Source organism: Rhineura floridana, chromosome 4 (genome assembly GCF_030035675.1).
Source record: "Rhineura floridana isolate rRhiFlo1 chromosome 4, rRhiFlo1.hap2, whole genome shotgun sequence".
Classification (NCBI taxonomy): Eukaryota; Metazoa; Chordata; class Lepidosauria; order Squamata; family Rhineuridae; genus Rhineura; species Rhineura floridana.
In genome coordinates this window covers 154421913-154440704 of record NC_084483.1, presented here as the reverse complement: position 1 = coordinate 154440704, position 18792 = coordinate 154421913, and the positions used below count along the sequence as shown (strand labels likewise).

At 41.6% G+C, this 18792-nt stretch overlaps 1 protein-coding gene across 1 annotated transcript in view; it reads right to left on the bottom strand.

The window, feature by feature from the left end:
- DNAH8 (dynein axonemal heavy chain 8) overlaps positions 1–18792 on the bottom strand; it is a 338579-nt gene that overhangs the window by 301006 nt on the left and 18781 nt on the right. Inside the window, exons 4-9 of the mRNA XM_061624897.1 lie at positions 16117–16201; positions 13604–13752; positions 13112–13301; positions 9535–9698; positions 4452–4628; positions 2812–2925 (exon numbers count right to left, since the gene is read on the bottom strand). Coding sequence (XP_061480881.1) covers positions 2812–2925; positions 4452–4628; positions 9535–9698; positions 13112–13301; positions 13604–13752; positions 16117–16201 — 879 coding nt within the window. The remainder of the gene's footprint in view (positions 1–2811; positions 2926–4451; positions 4629–9534; positions 9699–13111; positions 13302–13603; positions 13753–16116; positions 16202–18792) is intronic.

Genomic DNA, 18792 nt, shown 5'->3' with positions numbered 1-18792 from the left:
TTTGGAATGTGACAGCAGACTGGCTCAACAGACAACTGGTTTGTCCGGGAGGATGGAAACTTCCTCCAACCATTTTCCATCTTCTCCAATGTCAGTTCGGCATCTTCTCAGTCGATCTATTTGCCTCCAGCTGCAATTGCCAGTAACCCAGGTACTTCGCTCGATACCTGGACATGATAGCAAAAGCGGTCGATGCCCTGTTGTACGCCTTCCTTCCAATACCACTCTTAGCCAGAACCTTGAGAAAGACGTGACGTGAGAGGGCCAAACTGGTTCTGATAGTCCCATACTGGCCCGGTCGACCGTGGTTCTTGGATCTCCTTGCCATGTCAGTGACGGATACTTGGACGCTCCGGGTCAGGCCAGATCTCTTGTTCCAGGGTCCAATATTGCATCAGGATCCCACTTGGCTCAAGCTAACAGTGTGGCTTTTGAACGGGACATTTAAGATCTTCTGGTCTGTCTGATGCTGTTATTGACATTATCTTGGTCTCAAGATGACCATCCACCCCGTATATATCAACACACTTGGGTGGCAGTCTCCAAGGGTGTCAGTCTCAGCACTTCGATCCTTTCCAGGCCACAACACAACAGATACTGCAGTTCCTTCATAGGGGCCTCCTGATGGGACTTACACTTATCACTTTACGTAGACATGCGTCCACTCCGTCTTCCATTCTCTCAGTGTCCTACACTGGTGCTCCTATTGCCTCGCACCTGTTCATCAAACGTTTTCTGAGGGAAACCGTGTTACGCTCACCGGCTGTATTCCACCGTTTTCCCTCGTGGACTTTGTCGAAGGTCCTACAAGCTTTACAATGCCCTCTGTTTGAGCCCCTCAGGACTGCGCCTTTACGTCTGTTGTTGTTCAGGGTCTTGTTCCTAATCGCGATCAACTCGGCGAGACGAGTTTCAGAACTGGATGCATTGTCTTTTGCACGCCTTCTCTGCGTTTCCACAAGGACTCTGTTGTACTGAAGACTGATCCTTCCTTCCTCCCAAGGTTGATTCAGTTTTCCATTGCAACCAGGACATTGTTTTGCCCTCATTTTGTCCGAATCCTACTCATCCTCTCGAGAAGGCTTGGCATTCGTTGGAGGTCCGCAGGGCTCTGGACCGAGGCTTTGTTTGTATCCTTTCATCCTCAGTTGGGAGAAATCAGTTTCAGCCCTTATTATTCTAATTAGTTTCCAGGTTGCTTTGAATAAATGGGTTTCTTGCTACAGCCAGTTGCCCACTGGTGCCCATTAGCAATACCCAGGCATACCAAAGAGATGGGCCATTTTCTCACCTCTGTATAACAGGACAGCATGACTGAAAGCACCATGCTTAGACTAGGCCATTTTCTTTCATCTTGGAGAGCTGTCAGGAGCTGCTGAGACTTGAACAGATAGGTTGGGATCTGTGTGCAGCTGTCCCTTGTAGTGAGCCACCTAACTGCCATTTGTAGCACCTACCTGGGTAGGCAGTGAAATAATCTCAGGCCTTGAACTGACCCACTCAGGCTGCCTGCTGGATCCAGCTGGACAAGAAGATGTAAAGAGGGCTTCATGTTCCAATTAAGCTTTGATGTGTTCCTGTATCCTTCGGTTGGTTTTGATCCTGACTTCTGGCTTGCTCTTCAGCAGAGGTAGAAAAGTGTTTCTAGGTGGTAGGCAGGATCCTCTTCCAATCCCCATAGGCCATTTTGACTGGTGAGTGGGGTGAATCTTTATCCTGCATGGGCAAAGGCCTCAGGGGTTTGCAGGTGCTGCCAATCAACTGATCAGCAGGCAAAGCCAACTTTCAACAGAGAGTTTCCTTTTCCTGGGTAATTTGAATCCAATCACATGTACAAAGGCACAGAAGTCTGCAGGTACCACCTATCAGCTGATTGGCAGCGCCTGCAAAGCCCACTTTTAGCAGGGAGCCATGTCTTTACTTGCCCTACATCTGATGTCATATAGTGCAGATGTAGTGCAGATGGGAATGGCTTGGGGAAAGGAGCCTTATGGGACATATTAGGACCCCTATTGTACCTAATTATGTATGTATAAAATATGTATGTATTTTAATTGTATTTTATGTATTTTAATTTATTTTAATGTTTTTGTGATTTTACTGTTAACAATTTCATTATGTACATGTTTGATTTTATTTTTGTAAGCTGCCCTGAGTGCCCTATTATAGGGTAGAAGAGTGGGATAGAAATATTTTAAATAAATAAATAAATAGGCCTGTGGGCTGGGAATTCCCTATGTCTGCTTTTCATCTTGAGTCCTGGTTTGTCCTATGATCCTCACTTGCTCTTCAGTCCTGACTTTCAGTTTTCTCTTTAGTCTCCCCTCCTGGTTTGTCCTTCAGTTATGACTCATGACTTTTTCTTTGGACATTACTTTTTCTGGCTTCATCCTTTGACTATGAACCTCCTGGCTCCCAGTTCATTTAAGACCATTATCTATGAATCAGCCTACACAAAGAGTTTAATTGTACTCTGCCATCACAAAGCCTTTCTAAATTGTGTTATTATATTTTGATTACATAATTAATCCTAATATTGGAGTCAAAGAGTACAGCCTGGACTGTGTTAAAATATGCTCAGTTCTATATGTACTGGTTTTTGACACACATCCTTTTATTTATTTATTTATTTTTCCATAATAGATATTTATTAAAGTTTTCAATATAATCCAAAAAATGCAAAAACATTTTCCTGTTCCCTTCCCCCTTATCCTAATATTTCAGCCACGGTATTACACACATTCTAAAACCATTTGTTTTATGTATTATGAAAAAAAGTAACATTGTATGAATTTTTAAAATGGTACTTACTAAATCATAGTTATAGAGTGGCTGGCAAACTTTTTCAAGCGTGTATAAATACCTCACATTATCTTTTGATTCATTTGCTGTATCTGTTATTCTGGCATCCAATTCTCTCCACAGCTAGAGTAAAAAACAGTGGGACATACTAGTAATATAAATAAAATGTGCAGAATTCACAAAGTAGAAATTTAATTACCTTCAGACCACACTGACAAAATATATTGAATTATACTGTGAAACTGTATTTATTTTTTCCATATATGCTGGATGAGTACGTTGTTTGCTATAAATTATTTTCTAGGAATTATTTCATGCCAAGGGAAGCTGCTTTCTTCCAGTAGATGTGTCTTATGTTTGTGACTGACTCACTATGGGGCCTTTGGCAAGTTATATAACTCGGTTCCAGTTTCCTGATTGTAAAATTAGAATGAGGGGTATTTACCTCATAGAATGGTGGAATGCAAAATAGAACTAAGGTCACATTTGCATCATACATTTAAAGCATTATTATACCACTTTAACAGTCATAGCTTCCCCCAATGTATCCTGGAAACTGTGGTTTGTTAAGGGAGCTACTCCTCTCAATTCCAGAGTTCTTTGAGAAGAGGGATTGATTGTTAAACCACGCTGAAAACTGTAGTGGGAGGGATAAGGGTTGCCTAGCAACTCTTAAAACCCTGAACAAACTACAGTTCCCAGGATTCTTTATGGGAAGTCATTACTGTTTCAAGTGGTATAATGGTACTTTAAATGTATGGTGTTGATATAGCATAAATAATTAATTTGTGAAGCAGAAATGCTGTGTAAATAAATAACATTTTGAACACTTAGGAAAAGTGCTATATAAAAATTAATAATATCAGCAGTAAACATATAAAACCTCAAAAGTACCAACTTATTCTGCCAGCATTTTAAATTTTGTTCTGCTCTTGCACAGTACCCATACATGGAGAAGAGACTTGTAGAAAGATTTTCTTGTCCTTTCCCTACATACATAATTTATCATTATTTCACAAGGACTGGAAAAGAAACTAGATCACAGGTGGGGAACCTATGACCCTTCATATGTTTGGTTAATGGTCAGGGGTGTTGGGAGCTGGAGTCCACCAACATCTTGAAGGTCACAGGTTCCTTGTTCCTGGACCAGCAGTAGTAATAACTAACCAAATGGGTCTTCTTTTTATTTGATTACTGTGTCCTTGAAATATGATGTATGGGGGTGGGGGATGAATAAGTCCCAAATATATGTATTGAAACGTAATGCTTGCCACTTCTGTGTGGAGTGGTCCCCACACTACTGCAGCAATATCAGGGCACACAGATCACTTTGTAAATTATAATACATTCATTCTGTTGTACACTAATGCAACAATAATAGATTTTTCAAATGTGATTAAATAATGACAAAGGAATGTTTACTATTGATGCTTATGGGCAGAGTCACAATTCTCATCTATGTTAGCAGTTACAGATCTAAACCAGGCAGTGACAGTTATTGTGAATTAATTAAACTGAATTAATGGACAGTGATCCCATTTGTAGCATAGGTGTGAGAAAGGGATGCCCCTGAGACATTAAACAAAATTTATAAAACACACACATATTTTAAGGCAGTGAAATAGTTATTTAAAAAAAATTAGAATTACCTTTATTATTTTGGAGTGTGAAACATTTAGAACATTTATGACAGCCTTGCAATTTTGTCCTTTGATCTGTTCAATAATAAAATTAAATTTAGCAGACATGCGCTTCCAGTGTTCCAGTTCTGTTAGAGGACCCGAGTCATCAGCTTCTTTTCTCATCTGTTCACTCTCAATCAAAACCTGCAATGAAATAATGTTAAGTATATATAATCACTGGTTATAGATTTAACATAGTGATTATTAGCTCTATCAATACTTCATTTCCTGCAACGGATGCCTGATCATGCTCAATACCGTTTTAGTTCATTCAGTTGCACTATGGTGTGTTGGGAACAAATCATAGTTTCAGTTCAAACAACGTAACAAGCTGTCCAAACTCATAGCCATGCTATGGTAGGGGGAGTGTGTGAGCTTAAGTTTTGCTCTGTTTTGTTCATGTGAAACTAAATTATGTCCAAATGTAGCCAATGTCTTGGACATTGGTTGTGATTTTAATCTGTTAATGTTTTTATGTTACTGTTTAATGTAATTGTATATTCTTGGCTGTATGTCGCCCAGAGTGGGTGGACAACCTCCCAGATCGGCGACTAATAAATTCAATAAATAAATAAAAGATCATTGATGCTGACTGGAGTACAGTGAACTATATTCAGCTATGCCAGATTAATTTACACATGGTTGATATGGTCATTGATATAAATTATTTCCAAAACAGTTTGTTGTGGACCTGGTGCTGCTCATGCATATAAGTTTTGTAGCATCAATTTGTATTGTCCTCAACAATATGACATCCCATATTTTTTCCTCCATTTAATCTGGATTTACTGCTTCTGTGGGAGGGGGGGTTACTTATCAGATTTTCCATGCAAACAGTAAATTCAGATTAAATGGGGAAATATGAAGGCATTTTGTTGAGGATGTTGTGTGGACACTGAAACAAAATCTTGGATACAAAAGATGATGATTTGTCAGTCACTTGTAAATTGCTTGGAGACCTTTGGGTTACAACATTGTTAGAAACACAAATAAATACTTTATACCATAAATACAAAACAACAATGCCCATAACAGCCTGTTGTATACAAGAGGCAAGGCAAGAGATAGGTAATACCTCTTGTGCAGAAGTATGGCAAAACTCATCAAGAGGGCTTTAAACTAAAGCCTCTGGGGGATAGAGATGATAGCTTAAATACCGATCCAAAGACAGCGGGTTGTAAACGCAACGATTTGAAGGGTACAGGAGACACTGGGAGAGAGAAAGGGATGCACGGCAAAGCTCACGGCATATTAACGGAGGAATCCAATCAGGACAAAAGAGACTTCTGGTGTCTATATACCAACGCGCGGAGCTTGGGAAACAAGCAAGGGGAGCTTGAAGTCTTAGTGCATCAAGGCAAATATGACTTCATAGAATAACAGAGACTTGGTGGGATGACTCCGACGATTGGAATATAGCCATTCAAGGATATAAACTCTACAGAAAGAATAGAAGCAACAGAAAAGGAGGGGGAGTAGTGTTATACGTCAAAGACAAATACATCTCTATGGAAATCCAAGACAGCGAACAAAGAGGTCCAGTAGAGACAATTTGGGTAAAAATAAATGGAGAAACAAATAAAACCGACATGGTAGTAGGTGTCTACTACAGACCCCCTGGCCAAGAAGAGGTGGTAGATGAGCCCTTTCTCAAACAAATCTCTGAAATCTCAAGGAGGCAAGAAGTAGTAGTGATGGGGGACTTCAACTACCCGGATATCTGCTGGGAGACAAACTCTGCGAAGCACAAAGCCTCCAACAAATTCCTGATGGGCCTTGCTGATAATTTCCTCTTTCAAAAAGTAGAAGAAGGAACAAGGGGATCGGCAATGCTGGACCTGATCTTAACTAACACGGATGAATTGGTCACGGGAATTAAAGCGGTCGGTACCTTGGGGGAAAGCGACTACATAATGCTGGAATTTGTGATTCTGGGGAAAGCCAAAGAGGAATATAGTCAAATATGGACCTTAGATTTCAGGAAAGCCGATTTTAGCAAGCTCAGGGAAATGATGAGTAGGATCCCGTGGCTAGATAGACTAAAGAAAAAAGGAGCCCAAGAAGCATGGGAGTTCATGAAGAATGTATTACAAAAAGCACAATCGCAAACAATTCCAAAGAGAAAGAAAAATGGAAGACATCGGAAAAAGCCAATGTGGCTACATGGAAGACTGGTGGAGGAGGTAAAAGTAAAAAAGAGCATGTATAAAGAATGAAAGGAAGGACGCATCACCAAGGTAGAGTACCAACGAGCGGCTCGGGCTTGCAGGAATAGTGTAAGGAAAGCTAAAACCCAGAATGAGCTGAGGCTGGCGAGGGAAGCGAGGAACAACAAAAAGGGGTTTTTCAGATATGTTCGAAGCAAGAGAAAGACCAAGGAAACAGTGGGACTGCTGCTTAATGAGGATGGCAAAATGTTGACAAATAACAAGGAAAAGGCAGAACTGCTCAACACCTATTTTGCCTCCATTTTCTCCCAAAAAGGGAACAGTGTGCAACCTTGCATCGGTAGCAATCTCAGCAAGGGGTCAGGATTGCAGTTCGAGATTGATAAGGAGATAGTCAGGAAATACCTAGTTAACCTAAATGAGTTCAAATCTCCAGGGCCTGATGAACTGCGTCCCAGAGTATTGAAGGAACTTGTGGATGTACTCTCGGAACCTCTTGCCATCATCTTTGAGAAATCCTGGAGAACGGGAGAGGTGCTGGAGGATTGGACACAGGCAAACGTTGTCCCGCTCTTTAAAAAGGGTAAAAAAGAAGATCCGGGGAATTACAGGCCGGTCAGTCTGACTTCAATACTGGGAAAGATATTAGAACAGATAATAAAAGAGTCCATTGGCAACCATCTAGATGACAATGCTGTGATTAGTAGGAGCCAGCATGGGTTTGTCAAGAAAAAATCCTGTCAAAACTAATCTCATCTCTTTTTTTGATCGGGCCACTAGCTTAGTAGATGGTGGAAATGCTGTAGATGTCATCTATCTAGATTTCAGCAAAGCGTTTGACAAAGTCCCCCATGACCTTTTGATTAGCAAACTCGTCAAATGCAGACTAGATGGAAATACTGTCAGGGGGATTCACAACTGGTTGGAAAACCGTACTCAAAGAGTGGTCGGTGGCTCTGCTTCGGACTGGAAGGAGGTTTCGGGTGGAGTGCCACAGGGTTCTGTCCTGGGGCCGATACTCTTCAACATTTTTATCAATGACTTAGATGACGGGGTGGAGGGAAGCCTTATGAAGTTTGTGGATGATACGAAACTGGGAGGGATAGCTAACACAATGGAAGACAGGAATAAAATCCAAAGGGACCTGGATAGACTAGGAAATTGGGCTGAAATTAATAAAATGACATTCAATAAAGACAAATGCAAGATTCTGCATTTAGGCCACAAAAACAAAATGCACAGGTACAGGATGGGAAATACCCGGCTTAGCAGTAGTGCGTGTGAGAAGGACCTTGGAATTGTAGTGGATCGCAAGTTGAACATGACCCAGCAGTGTGATGCTGCGGCAAAAAAGGCAAATGCGGTTTTGGGCTGCATAAACAGAGCTATAGTTTCCAGGTCGAGGGAAGTAATAGTCCCACTATATTCTGCATCAGTCAGGCCTCATCTGGAATACTGCGTTCAGTTCTGGGTGCCTCGTTTTAAGAAAGATATAGACAAGTTAGAGCGGGTCCAGAAGAGGGTGACGAGGATGATAGCCGGTATGGAGAACAAGTCTTATGAGGAAAGGTTGAAGGAACTTGGCATGTTCAGTCTGGTGAAGAGAAGGCTGAGGGGCGACATGATTACACTCTTTAAGTACCTGAAGGGCTGTTACATAGAGGAGGGTACAGATTTGTTCTCTGCTGCCCCAGAGGGGAGGACTAGGTCTAATGGTTTTAAGTTGCAGGAGCGTAGATTCAGATTGGACATTAGAAGGAACTTCTTGACAATAAGGGCAGTTCAGCAATGGAACCGACTGCCTAGGGAGGTGGTGGGATCCCCTTCGCTGGATGTCTTCAAGCAGAGGCTGGACAGCTATCTGCGGGAGATGCTCTAGCTGTGGATTTCCTGCTGTGAGCAGGGGGTTGGACTCGATGGCCTACAAGGCCCCTTCCAACTCTATGATTCTATGATTCTGTGATTCTATGAATAAAAATTATTCTAAATACAAAGTAAAACAAACATAACAAGTATACCTAGGCCTAGACATAATTCACTATGATTCCCACCTCTTTTTAATGAGCTACATTCCTTCAGCTGACTTTCAGCTGCCCATTACTCTCAGCCGTCTCAAAGAGGTCTTAAAGCTCCACATTTCTCCTTCTCGTAAGAAACTCACATACTCTCACATCCGCATAATATAATCCTTAGGTCAAGTATGGGCTCGCCCATCTCAGATAGGCAGTATTTCTGGTTCACTCTGTGGTTGATCTGTGACGGTTTCTGATACAAACTGTCAGTGTCTGCAATGCTGGCAACATGGAAAAACCATCTAACACAGACTGCTCATCTGCATCACTTTTATACTCTACTAGAGCCAAATAAAAAGCATTCCACACACAACCATCAGAAACTTTGTAAGTATAAGGGCCTCTTCTTTCAACAACTTTACGAGGAGATGTAAATCTATGTTCTCCCTTCCACAACATTCCAGGTTTTTTAATTCAAACAAAAGAGCCGCATTCAAATTGTTGTTCCTTAGCACCCCGATGATAGTTCCCATCTCTCAAGCCTGTCTTGGTGCTGAACCAAGTACCGGGCTGGGCACAACTGGGATAGGCTAATCTTACCCTGCTCCCTCACCTACATCTTATATATGCCAGGTCAGCATCCTCACCGTCAATTAAATAATGGACCAACCTGGCGTTTATAAGCAGCACCAGGAGACCTCAGAACGAGATATTTTGTTTTAAACAGCATGTTTAAAATATGGCCACAGTATTTGACAATGAATTACACTCTGTCCATGCAGATGTAGTACATGCATAAATGCTGCACATACACTATTTATACTGTAGAACCCCTGGTTTTTCATAGCTAAGGTTCAAAAATGAACTTACTTGTTCAATTTGCTTATACCATATCATAAGCACATCCTCTAATTGATGAACGGTATCAGGATTAGCAGCAGCTGCTGTTACTTGCTCAAAAGACTGGAGTTTAGCAAAGTCAATATAATCTATTGTTTTCAGCTGTACAGTCCCTTCAATGCTCACTCTTGCACCTAAAATAAATAGAGAACATATTCAGACTGCCATTTGATCCATACTATGCATTTCATTTCAAGAGAAGACCCATACACATTTTGTGCCCTCTCTGCCACCCCCTTCACTCTCTGCCATTGAACCTGCCTCAACTATAGTATACCTGCTCTGAGTCCTCAAAAATCTCCTGATAGAAAACACCTCCAAGAAACAAAAATGCATGGCCCAGGCCCCCAGAGGTGTTTTCAAGCTGGGAGAACAGAAGGTAGCCCAATATAATATTAAAAACAAAATTCAAAAGGAATTCCAACTATACTGAAAAGACATGGTAGAAGAATTAAGATACTCACTCTTCAGGGCTTGGCCTTTTCACACTCAGTTTTATCTCTCTCTCTCTCTCTCTCTCTCTACCCTCGCTCCATGCATTAGCTATCAACTGAGCTTGTCTTCCCCCTCTACAATAAAGCTCTGTGCCCAAGACGGAACAAGTAAGAGAGCACAATCAATTGCTAGGTCCTAGAAAACAAGCTGCATCTCTTGCCCTCTCCTTTATCAATTAGTTAACTATAAATAGTCTTTTTTGCTTGATTATCCAGAGAGGGAGTAGCACCCCCCTCCATCCAATCCTAGGGGAGGAATCTACATTCTGGCATGAACCAAACACCTGATCCAAAACCCATAAGCAGTCATACTCATACTCAAGAAGAAACTCACAGTGGTTTCAAGCCTACTGGATAGTGGTTCAATGGCCATGATTCAGCTGGCAGGAACAGTTTCCCTCATCTTGCATAGTAAACCTTGGAGGGCCTTTTCCCATTGCCAGATCAGAATAGCCAATCTGCCCAGATCCACTCCTCCAACCTTCCCTCAAGTAAGCTGGGTGCAGTTGAGTTCCCCCTGCTGCTAACTCATGCCCTTTATGACCCTGCTGGAGTTCTCAAAGCACAATTTTGTTCCTTTATCTTTCTTTTCATCACTTTTGTTTCTGGACAACAAAAGCACATATACCATAGTGGGGGTCGGGGAAACTTCCACTTACTGCTGCAAAAGTTCTTCCAATTATGGGGTACAAGCCTAGGCAGTTGCTTAGGATGACTAAGAGCTAAAACCAGACGTGCCTTGCCTTGGAAATAGAGCTGCTTTTTACTGTCATAATTATTTCCCTAGCCTTATATTACTAATAAAAAAAAGTTTTACAATGTGATCCACAAATCACTAAATCTAGCAAACTGCATTTAAACAGTCACATAGCTGCACTGAGTCAGGTTCCAGCATTTTCAGGATTGTGCTATCAAAAGACGTGCTTCACTGAAATGCCTTAGCACTTAGAAGCTGTAGTGCATGGCATTAGTGTACATAATAAGCACAAATGACTTTTGACAGCAGGAAATTCTACAATTGCAATACTTTGATATAAAAGCTAAAATGTAGCCTGCCTTTAGCATTCCTAATCAAAACATAACATCTTTTGATGAATATTTATTAAATCCATATTCACATAAAACAGCATGAAATGTAATATAGCAGATAAAAATAATACAAAACTCATGAAGGAACAGATAAGACAGATTTTGTGTATCATTTGAGATAGACTGCTATATTAATCAAAGAAGATAGACTACTCCAAAGACATCTTAAAATGCTTTTAGCAGTCTGTCTTGTTTGATTAATATAGTCTATTTCAAATGATATACAAAATCTGTCTTATTTGTTCCTTCATGAGATTTGTTTTATTTTTATTTCCTATGTTACAATTCTTGCTGTTTTGATGGGGCACGACTTCTATGATGTTAAGAGATACCTTACTAGATTTTGCATAGTATTAATCCTGCCCCTATATTACAGGCTGGTTGGATTCAAGCCACAATTGTGAAATGTCCATGTCTTGGGAACAGCCAACTTTTGGTCTTATTTGCCAAAGGTATGTAGCACAGTCTAGAGAAGGAAATGATCAACTTCCAAAAGCAGCAACTACAAATCAGAAGGACCAGAGGCAGGAGGTCAACTTCCGAAGGTATCAAGGGTGTGGGGGAAGGGAACAGAAGCTTAGCCTGGCAGGATCCTCCCACTCAGAGAAGATGCTTAGAAGGTGCTCTGTCTCTCTACCCTCACTCCATACATTAACTGTCAGCTGAGCTTGTCTTTCCCCTCTACAACAAAACTCTGTGCCCAAGATCCCAGGCTCAGAGGTTGCTTGGTGGAGATAGATTGGTCCTTGGGTTCAGCTGACTGAGGACTTGTTAAATGATGTACTTGTGTTACAGCCTACATGGTGCCCTTGAAAAACAGTCCAATCTGCAAGGTTTGTGCTAAAAACATGGCTCTAGTGGTATGCTAGGGGTATTGTGTAAGGACCTGCAGGCTCCTGGAGCCTGAATCAGACAGGTTCTTCTTGGAAGAGGAAAGGAAGCACCCTGCAGACCTCAGTACCTGCTGGGACTAGGAGGAGTTGGCTCTAACTACTCAGGCCTCTAGGACAGCTAGTATAGGCACCCACCCTTAACCCCACTGGGCTGAGGGAAGCAGACATAGACATCTTGCAACATTCCTCCTATGCCATACGATCCTCTACAGTTACCTCCAGAATCCCACGAACTGTGGCAGCAATTCCTGACAGAAGCCACCATACCATACAAAGGCAGAGCACTTGACTGGCAGCATGAGACCTGCCTTTGCCAAGCTCTGCCTCCAAGGACAAGTTCCTGACTCAAGTGCTTCCAGGATCAGGGCCTCCATCGATGTTATAATACCTACTAAAAGAATTATTAAACTGGCTAGTGCTGGTCTGTACTGATCAGCTTGTTTTGTGCTCTAGTTACTTTGTGGTCAGCTCCTGTTGTTCCAGCAACTAGCTCCAGTAGTGGTATGTATTTCTCTCTCATCTAAAAGCCTATGATTTCAGGCCCACCAGCTCCCTGTTTATGGGAATGGGATATACAGTGTCAAAACCTGGCTGCTGATAGCCATAGTTACAGGCAGACCCCTTATTGTTTCAAAAAGAGGTATTTTTTTCAAAACTTAACAAAACCTTACCACAACCCTAATTTAACAGGGGTGATCTACTTGAAGAAGGGATCGAGAGACACACAGTTGTTCTGTGGATAGTGCCTTTATATAGTTTAGTCACTGGACCTAGTTGTATTTGGGTGGAATCAGGAGTTTCCTGTTGCAGTTCTGTTCTTGATGGAGACAATAAAGTTCTTGTTTATATTCCAGAATACCGTGATTTCTAATTATTCCATGACCCCTTCCCATTTCACGCGCTCAAAAGGTGATCATCAACTGTTAAATGGGTGAGTATGTAAAAGATCTGTCATGCACAACATAATCTTTAGATTAGGAGCTATCTTTCTGATAAGTACACAAACAGTGTAATATTACAAAATCAAATATTTGAATTTAATTGGGCTTATTCCTTACTCGTAGTTCTTACCATCCAAAAATGCCAGATATCTGTTCAGAGTTTCAGTAAAAGCTTGCTTTTCAAACTCTCCTTGCTTGGTTTGATTCAAAGCACCCCAATTACTTGTGGCAAGGACGGCAGGCAGAAAAACACTTGCAATTATATTCTTGATTCCAAGCAGGAGACCTTCACTTCCTTCCAGTATCGAAAAGTATATGTCCTTGAAAATGGAACATTAGAATAGCTATTAGAAGTCAAAAGCACAAACATCAGCTATGCAACAGTCTTTCAGGGCTTTAAAATTAATAATTCTCTCTTGCCAGTTTCTCAGTGAGGTGAGTAGCAACTCTTCACCCTTTTGTCATACTCTCTGGCCTGGCCTCCACAGAGAGATTTCAAAGTGGGTCTGAGAACCGAGATATATTTCACCCACACAGAAGTCCCTACAATTTATGGGCCCTCTTTCCACCACTGGCCTTGTCTATCAGATGGGTGCATTGCAAATTATGATGATAAGAATACCTCGTGCATAGTTTTAATATTCACGGCTACGTCATTCCTAGCACGTACAAAAAATAAACACGATCCTTTGAATTTGTCTGGTGATTCATCTACATACAACTTCATCATTTTGGTTCCTTTCAGCATTCCTGGAATTGTCCTACCACACTCTGAAAATAAAACACACACATTAAAAAAATCCCACATTTCATTCTTAAAAATATAATCAGCTGCAGTGGTGCATAAAGGAGTTTGGGTTATTGCAGGAAGCCCATCCTGCTGCACCATAATAGTTTTTGACAGTTTACTGCAATATAACAGGTGCACAGGTTTGTGTTGAAGCTACAAGGCTCCAGTAACAACCAGAAAACTTTTAAGATGGCATGTAGGTGAGTCTTATCTATCCTGCAGGAATAGGCTTCCAGACATGCCCATGAGAGAACTAACTCAACTGCCTTTGGAATTTTGGAACATCTTAGCACGAGTGTCCCTCTTTATTTATATTAAAAAAATCTGTTTAGCCTTGGAGACAGTGCCCACAGCACTGTTCACCCCAACACCCCCTCTCAATACAGGTGGCATGGGGCTTATATAGGCCTGCCCCACCCACCTCTGGTGTCAGTGCACACACTCTGCATGCTGCGTATACATGCCTGTTATCACCCAAGATGGCTACAGTCCCTTAGGGATGCCACAGCCACTATCTTGGGCAATGACAGGCATGCACATACATCATGTGGGGCACACACACTGATGTGCTAATGAGACAGGTAGGTGAGGCAGGCAAGCAAGCTTATCACATGACCCAACGCTGCTGTGGATTGTGGAGTGGGCTCCAACCTCCCACCCTAAGGAGGGGCCCCTCAGGAGGCAGTAAAACTACAATAATACACAGATTTTGGCCTTGTTTGCAGATCATGGTAAACCAAACTATGGCGTGCCAAGACCGTGCAAACACGCCGGCTTCTGGAGAGGAGCTCGCATCCTCTTTGCTCCTCCCCAGACCTTTTAGCACAGTATAGTGTGGCAAGTAAACCATGGTTTAGTTTAGTGTGCTGTCTAAACCCAGCAGATCTCCCTTCCTTTATGCAATCTGTAACCATAGGACAAACTTTGGCTACAGATGGTAGTTAAGCAGGAGAGACCTTTACCACAATCCCAGGTTTGGATGACATGCTAAACCAAACCTTGGTTTAGCTGCTTTCTGAACCACACAGCACTGAAAGAATTAAGGAGGAGCAAGGGGGGGCAGGCTCTTCTCTGGAAGCCAGTCCTGATGTCTTAACCTGAGGGACTGATTCACTCAGGGCCCGATCAAAGCAGATAAGGTTACCAAGATGAAATGAAGCCACGTGTGAAAGTATAGCATACAGATTACTGATTACACAGTTAGAATATGGATACAGGATAATGTACTATAAATGCAAAGGAAGCTTACAAATGCTTACAAATGCATCTCAGTTGCTGTTGCATAGGTTCCCAAAATGCAATGGGGAGACACTCCAGGGCCTTGGGTCTCTGAGCAAGCAGGCACCCTTTTCTTCCTCCCAGAGCAAGTACAAAGAGCAAACTGCCCTGCTTAAGATTTTATACTTTTCTCCCCCTAATTCTAAACACAGGCTGGGAAACAGTTCACTCCCCTCAGAAGAGGGGAGAGCATTAACCTCTCTCACACACAGGAGTGTATAAGAGAAACATTATTATCTAGGAAAGGGGCAATAGGGAACTATGCAGCTGTGAGAGATTGTTTATATTTCGAGCCCTACTAGCCTGGCATAACTACACACAGTGCTATGCTGCATGCAAGACTCTAACTCTATCATGGTTACAAGACAATCCTAGCTACAGTAAGATCTGGGCCTATGGGTAGGGTTGCCATATTGCCTGGTTAGCTGGGTTTTACCAGATTCTTTGTATGCCACCCGGCGCCCAGTTAACCCCTTAGGTGGCCCGGATTCTCAGCTTTAATTTTTTTAAAAAATTAAGTTTCTAGGTGGTCCGGTTCTCGAGATATACATAAAAACGTCAGCTGCCCCCCCGACTATTAAATCTTTCTTTAAACAGTACTGTATAGCACTTTGTAGTTTTAACCCCGCCCATTCAGGATTGCAGCCAATCAGTGAAGCCAGGGTTATGTTTCAGTTTGATTGACCTGAGACAGCATCTAGAAAACGTCATTGCGATGCCAGAAAATGGTGTATAATAAACTTTATTTCTACCCCTGTATTGTTATTAATATTGAGAGACAGGTTCCTAGTTAGGCACAGTGTAGAAATAAAAAGAAACATGGAAGTCTCTATCTATATTAGAAAGCCAGAGATTAATTTTGGGTGTCATATTAGCTGAAAGAGTCAATTGAAGCCAAATTATGTGGTATTACCTAGTGACTGGAAGGGATGCTAAGACTCAGTTTTTTACACATGTTTTGCTTATATCATGATCTCATGATTCACAAAGGTTTATTTACTTTACTGTTATTCCATCACCTTTGATGGAAAAATACAAGTTTAAAGAAAATCACTGCTAACATTTACCTACACCAGGGGATTCACCCTCCTGATAAATGAATTTCAGTGTTCTGTTTCCTCCTTTGACAAAAAAGCTGTCAAATGCTTGTAACTGTTAAAATAAAAAGAGATGATTCAAAGTCAACATCTTGCCAAAATGCTGAATTATTTTTCTTTAAAAGAAAACAACTTTGCCAAACCAGAAATTATTTTGTGGCAGTTACCAAATATTTTCATCAACAGTGAAAGGAAGATGCACACAGTTTCTTTCAAATGTACTCTCAGCTGCAATAACTACCTTGTCAAATGTATGACTTCTGTCTTACTTTGATTTTATAAAAACCCTGTAAGTCATATTCAATGGGCAGAACAATCCAACTCAAGGGAAGCTGGCGTAAGTTGTGCTAGAGCAAGAGAAACTGGTGTAAAGTTCCACTGTATCCAATTGCCATTCAGGAGCCTCTGGGTTGGCTGAATGGCAGCTCAGTCGGGAGCTGTGCACAGGGACCAGAAAGGAAAAGCCTGTTCTCCCAAATATCTCTACTGCTGAGTAAGCCCTCTCCATTGACTTCTACTGTAATTATTTTCTTAGACCAACCTTTTTCCCCGGAGTAGCTTTTGTCTGGATTGGGACCTGCAGGAGCGCTCCAAACATGAGTTGGATGTGGCCTAAGTCCCCTCACCTTGGCCGCTCCCCTGACATGCCCCTTTTTTGGGTCTTATGCTGGCTTACACCGGCTCCACTTGCACAGGTCTTGGTTGAGCCAGCTGGGTCTCGACTGAGCTAGGCTAACCTGGCTGTGAGCCAGCTAAGCTGGGCTGAGGGACTTATGTCGGTGTAGCCTGGCTGAGCTGGGACCCAACTGGTTGAGCCAGAGTTCCTCCGTATCCAACTCCCCTCAGCCCAGCGTAAATGCAAGTTGGATTGTGCACTAAGTTATCATAGAGTAGACTCACTGACATGTATAGGTATAGATTACTCAAAGACTGTTGGTATCAATAAGTCTACTCTGAGTATGACTAACATTGTATATCATCTCTTATTATATTTTTCCTCTGCATTTCATTGTTTCCAGGTTAGATCCTGACTAACAGAACAATCTTTACTCTGTTCCTTCAATGTTAATGGCTGAAGGGATTAGGGTGGCATGCCATCATCTCTCTACTGGCCTCCGTCAGCTGACAGAAGCATTTTCCAGCTCTACTCCAGTGGGTGGTGGCTGTTTTCCCAGAACAGATGCTAAACAAGTCAGCATGTTACCTCCCAGATCTCCCCAGATCCCTTTTTGAAATTTGTTGTTGCATATGTACATTGGCTGATCTTTTGGAAAAGCTACATATTTTTGCTAGAAGATCAGCTGTTTCACATTTGAGTTCTTTAAGAACCCTTAAGGGGATATCATCCAATCCTCATGATTTGTTCATTTGTAATTTCTCAAAAAGGCCTAGAACTTTATCTTGTGTCACCACTTGCCTCAGTTCTTCACTTCTGAGATGTATCTTCTGCAGTAAAAACACATGCAAATAACTCTTTCAACATCTCTGCCATCTGTTCCTCCGCTAGCACACATATGATCCCCTTGTCATCCCAAGGTCCAACTGCCTCCCTAGCTCGCTTACTGCTTCTAATTTATTTAAAGAGTGTTTTATTGTTGGTCATAATATTTCAGTGACATATCCCCCAAAATCATCATCATCATCATCATCATCCTTTTCTCTGTTTGCATTTATTTTGCCAAAATTTATGTTTCTTTGTGTTCTCTTCATTTGGGCAAGTCTTCAGTTGTCTGAAAGAAGCCCTCTTCCCTCTAATAGCTTTGTTGATTCTGCTTGTTAATCAGACTGGCATGCTCTTGGCCTTAATGACAGCTTTCCTGATCTGCAGTATATATTATAGTTGAGCTTCTCTTATTGTGGTTTTGAATAATCCTCAAGACTTCTGAAAACATGTGGTCCTCTTCTATATAGGCATGTATAGATATAGCCATACTGTACATCTACCAGCTGAGGATTATGTTTCATGAACCTGATTACGTTTGCTCTGAACCATGAACATAAGAAGGGTCCTGCTTGATCAGACCAAAGGCCTATCAAGTCTAGCATCCTGTTTCTCATAGAGAAAAACTTGGTTTCTCTGAGAAGCCAACAAGTTTATGCCACGGTCAATCAATTAACCTTTAAAGTGCCACAAAGCTCCTTTTTGTGTACATTGATGTAAGGAATTTAAAGGGAGTCTTTTTTGGGCAAAACTTATGTTTTTCACCCCAGTGTCCCTCTAGGTTAAAGGGGAAAAAAAGAATCAGGAATAAAGGGTCCCTGGTTTTTCCTTAAGTGCCTGTCAATCTAAGAACCTTTCTTCCTATCTGATACCCAACCCCACATTGGGTACCAAACTGTATCTGTTAGGACCCTCCACCAAACACATTTGCACAAAAGTGAAACTACAACATTGAAATGTCTGCTAAATAATAACTTATTCTGGTGAAGCAGACACATGCAGTGGCATTCCATTTTGCTGCATACCGATTTGGTGAAGATGGGGAAGAAGCTCAGATCCCAAGATCTACATAATGTCAGAGGAGTTTTAAAAGGCACAGAAGGAACTAATAAGAGTATAAGGGGTAAGAGAAGTTGGAAGATTCTGTCAGAAACAGAAATAAATTTATTTATTTATTTATTTATTTCATTTATAAACCGCCCATA